This window comes from Agelaius tricolor, unplaced genomic scaffold (genome assembly GCF_023055355.1).
Source record: "Agelaius tricolor isolate 1412-34295 unplaced genomic scaffold, bAgeTri1.0.p SCAF_190, whole genome shotgun sequence".
Taxonomy (NCBI): Eukaryota; Metazoa; Chordata; class Aves; order Passeriformes; family Icteridae; genus Agelaius; species Agelaius tricolor.
In genome coordinates, this window is record NW_027269450.1 from 21,057 (window position 1) to 30,838 (window position 9,782).

General features: G+C 58.9%; 1 protein-coding gene and 1 long non-coding RNA gene across 6 annotated transcripts; one reads left to right on the forward strand and one right to left on the reverse strand.

The window, feature by feature from the left end:
* Window positions 1-772: 772 nt before the first annotated feature.
* On the reverse strand, window positions 773-9,317 carry LOC139587171 (proline-rich protein HaeIII subfamily 1-like). 4 transcript variants are annotated; one of them, XM_071421131.1, is made up of 11 exons: window positions 9,174-9,317; window positions 8,789-8,844; window positions 8,469-8,567; window positions 6,691-6,813; window positions 6,220-6,273; window positions 5,761-5,938; window positions 4,934-5,055; window positions 4,301-4,424; window positions 3,887-4,002; window positions 3,033-3,084; window positions 773-1,893 (listed from the first exon to the last, which is right to left on the reverse strand). In XM_071421131.1, the coding sequence occupies exons 1-11, from the start codon at window positions 9,190-9,192 to the stop codon at window positions 1,751-1,753; spliced, it is 1,086 nt and encodes a 361-aa protein (XP_071277232.1). In that variant the 5' UTR covers window positions 9,193-9,317; the 3' UTR covers window positions 773-1,750. The 4 variants fall into 4 exon arrangements, with proteins under 4 accessions (XP_071277232.1, XP_071277231.1, XP_071277234.1 ...); XM_071421130.1 differs by lacking the exon at window positions 3,033-3,084 and having other exon boundaries at window positions 4,934-5,046; XM_071421133.1 differs by lacking the exon at window positions 3,887-4,002.
* Window positions 7,513-8,147, forward strand: LOC139587172 (uncharacterized). 2 transcript variants are annotated; one of them, XR_011678252.1, is made up of 4 exons: window positions 7,513-7,651; window positions 7,764-7,877; window positions 7,941-8,002; window positions 8,107-8,147. It is a non-coding gene; the product is annotated as an uncharacterized lncRNA (long non-coding RNA). The 2 variants fall into 2 exon arrangements; XR_011678253.1 differs by having other exon boundaries at window positions 7,605-7,630.
* Window positions 9,318-9,782: the final 465 nt, after the last annotated feature.

A 9,782-nucleotide genomic window follows, 5' to 3' on the forward strand; every position in this document is an offset into this window, starting at 1 on the left:
CCACCCCCAAATTCCCCCCGGAACCCCCCAAAATCGTCCCGGGACCCCCCCCAAAAAACCCCCCAGGACCTCACTGAAAAACTCACCCAGGACCCCCCAAAAATTCTTCTGGGATCCCCCCCAAAAAGTGACCCCGGGACCCCCAAAAAACCCCCAGGGACCCCCCAGATCCCCCCCAAAAAATCCCCAGGACACCCCAAAAACTCCTCCAGGACCCCCCCAAAAAAACAACTCAGGGATCCCCCAAAAATCATCCCGGAACGCCCCCCAAAAACTCACCCGGGACCCCCAAAAAACTCCCTTGAACCCCCAAAAATCCTCCCTGGGACCCCCCAAAAAAATCCCCCCCGGACCCCCAAAAACCCCCCAGGGACCCCCAAATCCCCCCCTAAAAAAAACCCCGGGACCCCCCCAAAAACCCCCTGGACCCCCCCAAAATCCCCTCCAGGATCTCCCCAAAATCCCCCCGGGACCCAAAAAAATCCTGGGACCCCCCCCAAAAACTTTCCAGGGACCCCCAAAAATCCCCCCCAGGCCCCCCAAAACCCCCCTGGACCCCCTCAAAGACCCCCCCCAAAATATTCCCCCCAAGACCCCCAAAAAAACTCTCGGGAACCCCCCAAAAAAACCCCAAAAACCCCCCTGGACCCCCCAAAATCCCCTCCAGGACCCCCCAAAATCCCCCCGGGACCCAAAAAAATCCTGGGACCCCCCCAAAAACTTTCCAGGGACCCCCAAAAACCCCCCAGGACCCCCCAAAACTGAGCCAGGCTGGGGGAGGGCACAGGAGCTTTAATGGGGGAACTGGGGGGACTGGGAGGGACTGGTCTGTACTGGTTTATACTGGTCTATACTGGTCCATACTGGTTTTTACTGGTCCATACCGGTCCGTGCTGGTTTTTACTGGTCTGTACTGGTCCATACTGGTTTATACTGGTCCGTGCTGGTCTGTAACTGGTTTATACTGGTTCTCACTGGTCCGTGCTGGTTTTTACTGGTCTATACAGGTTTATATTGGTCCATACTGGTTTTTACTGGTTTTCAGTGGTCTATACTGGTCCGTGCTGGTTTATACTGGTTTACAGTGGGCCATACTGGTCCGTACTGGTTTGTACCGGTCCATACCAGTTTATACTGGTTTTCACTGGTTTATACTGGTCCATACCGGTTCTCACTGGTTTTCAGTGGGCTGTGCTGGTTTATACCAGTCCATACTGGTTTTCACTGGTCTATACAGGTTTGTACTGGTCCATACTGGTTTATACTGGTTCTCACTGGTCCATACCGGTCTGTGCTGGTCTATACTGGTCTGTGTGGCTTTATACTGGTCCATACTGGTTTTTAGTGGTCCACACTGGTCCATGCTGGTTTGTACCGGTCCATACTGGTCCATGCTGGTTTTTACTGGTTTATACTGGTCTTCAGTGGTCTATACTGGTCTATACAGATGTATACTGGTCTGTGCTGGTTTATACTGCTTTTCACTGGTTTTCAGTGGTCTATACTGGTCCGTGCTGGTTTATACTGGTCCGTAACTGGTTTACACTGGTCCATACTGGTCCGTGCTGGTTCTCTCTGGTTTATACTGGTTTATATTGGTCCATACTGGTTCTCTCTGGTTTATACTGGTTTATATTGGTCCATACTGGTTCTCTCTGGTTTATACTGGTTTATATTGGTCCATACTGGTTCTCTCTGGTTTATACTGGTCCATACTGGTCCGTTCTGGTTCTCACTGGTTCTCACTGGTTTATACTGGTCCATACTGGTCCGTTCCGGTCCGTTCCGGTCCGTTCTGGTTCCCAGGGGTGCCGCCCCTCCCCCCCCGCAGGAGGCGCCGCGCGCGGCGCTTGAGCAGAGCCCGGGATGGGGGAGGGGCGGGGGCGGCCTCGTCTGGGGGAGGGGAGCACCGAAAACACCAAAAATTACCCCAAAAATACCCCCAAAATCACCCCAAAAACACCCCAAAAATACCCCCAAAATCACCCCAAAAATCACCCCAAAATCACCCCAAAAATCACCCCAAAAATCACCCCAGAAACACCAAAAATCACCCCAAAAATACCCCAAAATCACCAAAAATCACCCCAAAAATCACCCCAAAAATCACCCCAAAAATCACCCCAAAAATACCCAAAAATACCCCAAAATCACCAAAAATCACCCCAAAAATCACCCCAAAAATCACCCCAAAACCACCCCAAAATGACCCCAAAATCACCCCAAAAATCATCCCAAAAACACCCCAAAAATACCCCAAAACCACCAAAAATCACCCCAAAATCACTCCATAATCACCCCAGAAACACAAACACCCCAAAATCACCAAAAATCACCCCAAAACTCAAAAAAACCACCCCAGAAACTCCAAAAAAAACCACCCACAAAAAATCACCCCAAAATCACCCCAAAAATACCCCAAAAACCACCCCCAAACCACCCCAAAACTACCCCGGAAACACCAAAAGCACCAAAAATCACCCCAAAATCACCCCAAAAATGCCCCAGAAATATCAAAATCACCCCAAAATCACTCCAAAACTAAAAAAAAAACCACCCCCAAAATACCCCAGAAACACCAAAACCACCAAAAATCACCCCAAAAATACCCCAGAAACACAAAACAACCCCCACCAAAAATACCCCAAAAATCACCCCCAAAACCACCCCAGGAACACCCAAAACACCCCCAAAAAAGCCCCAAAATCACCCCAGAAACCAAAAAAAACCCACAAGATCACCCCAAACACCCCCAAAACATCCCATAAAAAACCCCAAAACTCCAAAACCACCCCAAAAATCATCCCCAAAACGCCCCTAAATCACCTCGAAATCACCCCAAAAACACCCAAAACCCCCGGACCCCCCAAAATCCCCCCTAAAACCACCCAGGACCCCTCAAAATCTCCCCAAAATCCCCCAAAATCTCTCTGGGATGTCCCAAAATCCCCCCCTAAAACCACCCAGGGCCCCCCAAAATCCCCCCGGACCCCCCAAAATCCGCCCCCAAATCCCCCCGGGCCCCCCCTCACCCTCGGAGCTGGGGGGCAGCGCCGGGGGCTCCTCCAGGGGCAGCGCCGGGGGCTGGGGGACCCCAAAAACGGATCAGGACCCCCCCAAAAATATCCAAATCCCCCAAAACAACCCCAAAAATGGGTCAGAACCCCCCCAAAAATATCCAAACCCCCCCAAACCACCCCAAAAATGGATCAGGACCCCCAAAAATGGGTCAGGACCCCCAAAAATGGGTCAGGACCCCCCCCCAAAAATGGGTCAGGACCCCCCCAAACCACCCCAAAAACCACAACGGGGACCCCAAAAATGGGTCAGGACCCCCCCAAAAATGGGTCAGAACCCCCCCAAAAATATCCAAACCCCCCCAAACCACCCCAAAAATGGATCAGGACCCCCCCAAAAATGGGTCAGGACCCCCCCAAATACATCCAAACCCCCCAAAACACCCCAAAAATGGGTCAGGACCCCCAAAATGGGTCAGGACCCCCCAAAAACATCCAAAGCCCCCAAAACACCCCAAAAACCACAACGGGGACCCCAAAATTGGATCAGGACCCCCCCAAACCACCCAAAACCAGGAACGAGGACCCCAAAACTGCTCAGCACCCCCCAAAATCACCCCAAAAACAGGAAAGGGGACCCAAAACCAGTCAGGACCCCCCAAAAGACCCCAAAATCACCCCAAATCCACAACGGGGACCCCAGCATTGGCCAGGAGCCCCCAAATCCACCCCAAAATTGGGTCAGGAGCCCCAAAAATTGGAACGGGGACCCCGAAGCCGGGTCAGGACCCCCCAAAATGGGGCCAAGACCCCCCAAAATTGACCCCAGGACCCCCCCCCAAATCCGCCCCCCCCCCCCCCGTTCTCACCTGGGGGCGGTGCCCGGGGGGCGGAGCCGGCGCTGGCCCCGCCCCCCTGAGAAGCCCCGCCCCCAGGAGCTCCAGCAGCGCGCGGGGCTCGCGGGGGGGGGCGGGGGCCCCAAATCCTGGGGGGGGAGGGGAGGGGAAACTGAGGCACGGCCGGGCCACGCCCCCTCCTCACCTGACTCCGCCCCTTCACCTGTCCAAATGTGGCCACGCCCGCTCCTCACATGTTCCAGGTGTGGCCCCGCCCCCTCCTCACATGTCCAAGTGTGGCCACGCCCCTTCCTCACCTGACCCCGCCCCTTCACCTGTCCAAATGTGGCCACGCCCCCTCCTCACCTGTCCCAGGTGTAGCCACGCCCCCTCCTCACCTGTCCCAGCCATGGCCCCGCCCCCTCCCGTGTTGGCCCCGCCCCTCACCTGCCCCAGCTGTCTCAGGATCCTCTCCAGCCGCGCCGAGGCCCCGCCCAGGGCGTGGCTCACCTGGGCCAGGTCCCTGCGGGCCGAGGCCACGCCCCCCGAGCCGGGGGGGGAAGGGGGGTCCCTGCAACCAGGGGGTGCCCAGGTGTGCCCAGGTACCCCCAGGTGTGTCCCCAGATGTGTCCCCAGCTGTCCCCAATGTCCCCAGGTGTGTCCCAGGTGTGTCCCGGTGTCCCCAGGTTTGTCCCCAATGTCCCCAGCTGTCCCCAGCTGTCCCCAGCTGTCCCCAGGTGTGTCCTCAGCTGTCCCCAGGTGTCCCCAGGTGTGTCCCTAGGTGTCCCCAGGTGTTCCCAATGTCCCCAGGTGTGTCCCAGCTGTCCCCAGCTGTCCCCAGGTGTGTCCCGATGTCCCCAGGTTTGTCCCCAATGTCCCCAGCTGTCCCCAGATGTGTCCCCAGGTGTGTCCCCAATGTCCCCAGGTGTTCCCAGGTGTGTCCCAGGTGTGTCCCCAGGTGTGTCCCCAATGTCCCCAGGTGTCCCCAGGTGTCCCCAGGTGTGTCCCCAGGTGTGTCCCAGGTGTGTCCCCAGGTGTGTCCCAGGTGTGTCCCCAGGTGTGTCCCCAGGTGTCTCTCACCTCCCAGGGGGTGTCCCCAGGTGCTCCCCCCGCAGGCGCCCCCGCAGAGCCACGGCCTCGGCCCGGAGCCGGGACAGGGACACGGACAGGTGGGACAGGGACAGGTGAGAGACCTGAGACACCTGGGACAGGGACAGGTGAGACAGGGACAGGTGGGACAGGGACAGGTGAGACACCTGAGACACCTGGGGACAGGGACAGGTGGGACAGGGACAGGTGGGACAGGGACAGGTGGGACAGGTGAGAGACCTGAGACAGGGACAGGTGGGACAGGGACAGGTGAGACACCTGGGACACCTGGGACAGGGACAGGTGAGACATGTGGGACACCTGGGGACAGGGACAGGTGAGACAGGGACAGGTGGGACAGGGACAGGTGAGGCCACTGGGGATAAGTGAGATAGGTGACACTGGGGGGACAGGTGACACAGGTGACACTCAGGTGACACCCAGGACAGGTGTGACAGGTGACAGAAGTGACACAGGTGACAGAGGTGACATTGGGGGGACAGGTGGCACAGATGACACAGGAGGTGACACACAGGACAGGTGTGACAGGTGACACTCAGGCGACACAGGAGGAGACACCAAGTGACACAGGGACACTCAGGTGACACCCAGGACAGGTGTGACAGGTGACACAGGTGACACAGGTGACCCTCAGGTAACCCAGGTGCCGCCCAGGTGACACAGAGGGGACACTCAGGTGACACAGAAGTGACACAGGTGACACAGGTGACACCCAGGACAGGTGACCCAGGTGCCCCCCAGGTGCCCCCGGAAGTGCCCCAGGTGCCCCCCAGCTGCCATTGGGGGCGGGGCCTCACCTGTGGCCGGGCTCTGCTGGGCGTGGCCGGGGGCGGGGCCTCGCTCGGTGCCCCCGGGGGGGGTCCCTGGGGGGGTCCCTGGGGGGGTCCCCGGGGTCTCCCGGGGGTCTCCGGGGGAAGGGGGGGATGGGGGGGATGGGGGGGGCTCTGCCTGCCCCTCCCCCCACTGCGGCCACTCCTGGGGGGGGAGGGGAGGGGGAGAAAGGGGGGCATGGGGGCGGGGACAGCCCCGAAAAACCCCCAAAAATCACCCCCAAAATCACCCAAAATCCTCCCAAAATCTTCCCAAAAATCACCCAAAATCCCCACCCAAAAATCAACCAAAATCCCTCCCCAAATCCCCCCCAAATCCCCCCGGGACCCCCAAATCCCCCCCAAATCTCCGCCAGGACCCCCCAAATCCCCCCCAAATCCCCCCGGGACCCCCAAATCCCCCCCAAATCCCCCCCCCCCCCGTACCGGCTCCCGCTGCTCTCTTGGCCACGCCCCCCGCGCGCGCCGGGACCCCCGGACCTGAGGGGGGGGGCAATGAGGAGGGGGCGGGGTCCGGACACAGAGGGGACCCCCCCCAATCTATGGGGACCCCCCCCGGACCCATAGAGACCCCCAGACCCACTGGGGACCCCCCCCAATCCATGGGGACCCCCCTCTTAAACCCACAGGGACCCCAAATTCAGGACCCCCCCCCAAATTCAGGACCCGGCCCAAATTTAGGACCCCCCCCAAATTCAGGACCCCCCCCAAATTCAGGGCCCCCCCAGGGCCCCTTTAATCCAGGGCGCCCCCCCCCCCCAATCCAGCCCCTCCCCAGTCCAGGACACCCCAGAGCCCCCCCAGAGCCCCCCAGCCCCGCCCCCGATCTCCGTGGCCCCGCCCCCGGTCCCTCCTTGGTCCCGCCCCTCGGTCCCTCCGTGGCCCCGCCCCCGGTACCTGCGTGGCCCCGCCCCTCGGTCCCCGCCCCCCGCGGCTCCGCAGGCCCCGCAGCCTCCCGCGCATGCGCAGAAGCTCCGCCTCCGCCCCGCCCAGCAGGGCCCGGGACAGCCCCGCCTCCGCCTGCAGGGGAGGGACAGGGGAGGGACAGGTGAGACCCCAGGTGTGTCATGACCTGTCCAGGTGTGTCATGACCTGTCCCAGGTGTGTCATGACCTGTCCAGGTGTGTCATTGCCTGTCCCAGGTGTGTCATGACCTGTCCAGGTGTGTCATTGCCTGTCCCAGGTGTGCCATTGCCTGTCCCAGGTGTGTCATTGCCCGTCCAGGTGTGCCATTGCCTGTCCCAGGTGTGTCATTACCTGTCCCAGGTGTGTCATTGCCTGTCCCAGGTGTGTCATGACCTGTCCCAGGTGTGTCATTGCCTGTCCAGGTGTGTCATTACCTGTCCCAGGTGTGTCATTGCCTGTCCCAGGTGTGTCATGACCTGTCCCAGGTGTGTCATTGCCTGTCCAGGTGTGTCATTACCTGTCCCAGGTGCGTCATTGCCTGTCCCAGGTGTGTCATGACCTGTCCCAGGTGTGTCATTACCTGTCCCAGGTGTGTCATGGCCTGTCCCAGGTGCGTCATTGCCTGTCCCAGGTGTGTCATGACCTGTCCCAGGTGTGTCATTACCTGCCCAGGTGTGTCATTGCCCATCCAGGTGTGTCCCTAAACCCCCCCACAGGTGCCACCAACCCCTCCAAGTGTGGGTCTGAACCCCCAGGTGTGCGGTACCTGTCCCAGGTGTATCTCAGGTGTATCCCAGGTGTACTCAGGTGTATCCAGGTGTGCCATTACCTGTCCCAGGTGTATCCCAGGTGTACCCAGGTGTATCTCAGGTGTGTGTTACCTGTTTCAGGTGTTTGTTATCTATCCCAGGTGTATCTCAGGTGTACCCAGGTGTGTCATTACCTGTCCCAGGTGTGTCTCACCTGCAGCAGCTCCTGCATTCTCAGGTAGAGCCTCTGCACTCCCTGCGCCTCCTCCCCAGGTGTATCCCAGGTGTACGTTATCTATCCCAGGTGTATCTCAGGTGTGTGTTATCTATCCCAGGTGTACCCAGGTGTGTCATTACCTGTCCCAGGTGTATCTCAGGTGTGTGTTATCTATCCCAGGTGTATCCCAGGTGTGCCATTACCTGTCCCAGGTGTATCCCAGGTGTATCCAGGTGTATCTCAGGTGTGTGTTATCTATCCCAGGTGTATCCCAGGTGCGCCATTACCTGTCCCAGGTGTGTGTTATCTATCTCAGGTGTGTCATTACCTGTCCCAGGTGTATCTCAGGTGTGTGTTACCTATCCCAGGTGTATCCAGGTGTATCTCAGGTGTACCCAGGTGTACCCAGGTGTGTCATTACCTGTCCCAGGTGTATCTCAGGTGTGTGTTACCTATCCCAGGTGTACCCAGGTGTATCTCAGGTGTATCTCAGGTGTGTGTTATCTATCTCAGGTGTATCCCAGGTGTATCATTACCTGTCCCAGGTGTGTCTCACCTGCAGCAGCTCCTGCATTCTCAGGTAGAGCCTCTGCACTCCCTGTGCCTCCTCCCCAGGTGTATCCCAGGTGTATCCCAGGTGTACCCAGGTGTGTCATTACCTGTCCCAGGTGTGTCATTACCTGTCCCAGGTGTGTGTTATCTATCCCAGGTGTACCCAGGTGTGTCATTACCTGTCTCAGGTGTGCCATTACCTGTCCCAGCTGTGTGTTATCTATCCCAGGTGTATCCCAGGTGTGTCTCACCTGCAGCAGCTCCTGCATTCTCAGGTAGAGCCTCTGCACTCTCTGCGCCTCCTCCCCCCGCAGCCGCAGCCGCCCCAGGGACCCCCGGAGCCCCCACACCTGGGGGAGGGGCGGGGTCACCAGGGGGTCACCAGGAGGTCAAGGGTCACTTGGGGTCATAGGGGAGGCAGGGGTCATGGAGGGGTCAGGGGTCATGGGGAGGTCATGGGATGGTCCCCCGTGGGGTCAGGGGTCATGGGGGGGGTCAGGGGTCACAGGGGGGTCACAGAGGGGTCACGGAAGGGTCACAGGGGGGGTCAGAGGTCAGGGCTCAGCCCCACCTGGTCTTGCCGGGGGTCCCGGGGGGTCCTGGGGCTGTTCTGGGGCTGGGCCCGGCCTGGGGGGCGGGAACAGGGGTCAGAGACCCCCAAAATAACCCAAAATAACTGAAAATAACCCAAAATAACCCCAAAATAATCCAAAATAGCCCCAAAATAACCCAAAATAGCTCATGAGACCCCCAAAATAACCCAAAATAATAACCCCAAATAAACCAAAAATAACCCCCAGGAACTCCCCGCGGAGACCCCAAAAACCCCCAAACAACCCCAAAAGAACCTCAAAATATCCCCCAAAATATCCCCCAAAATAAACCCAGAGACCCCCAAAATCTCCCCAAGCCCCCCCAGGACCCCCCAAATCCCCGCAATTCCTCCCCCCCCGTACCGGGGTCTCCTGTCGCCATTTGGGGGTCCTGGAGCTGGAGGGGGGTACAGAGGGGTCAGGAGGGCCTTGGGGGACCCCCCCAGGAACCCAAAAATCCCCCCCCAAGGCTTCAAAATCCCCCCAAAAGTCCCCAAATTTCACCCCAAATCCTCCTCAGGACCCCCAAATCCGACCCTAAATTCCCTCAGGACCCCCAAATCCCCTCCCAGGACCCCCAAATCCTCCAAATTTGACCCAAAATCCCCTCAGAACTCCCAAATTCCCCAAATTTCGCCCCAATTCCCCCCCAGGACCCTCCCCAAAATCCCCCAAATTTTACCCCAAATCCCCTCCCAGGACCCCCAAATCTCCCAAATTTGACCCCAAATTCCCTCAGGACCCCCCAAATCCCCCAAATTTCACCCCAAATCCCCTCAGGACCCCGAAATTTCGCCCCAATTCCCCCCCAGAACCCACAAATTTTACCCCAAATCCTCCTCAGGACCCCCAAATCCCCCAAATTTCGCCCCAATTTTCCCCCAGGACCCCCCCAAAATCCCGCACGTGCCCCCGGCAGCTGCCGCCCCTTGGCCCCGCCCCCCGTCGCTATGGCAACGGGACGCTCTGGCG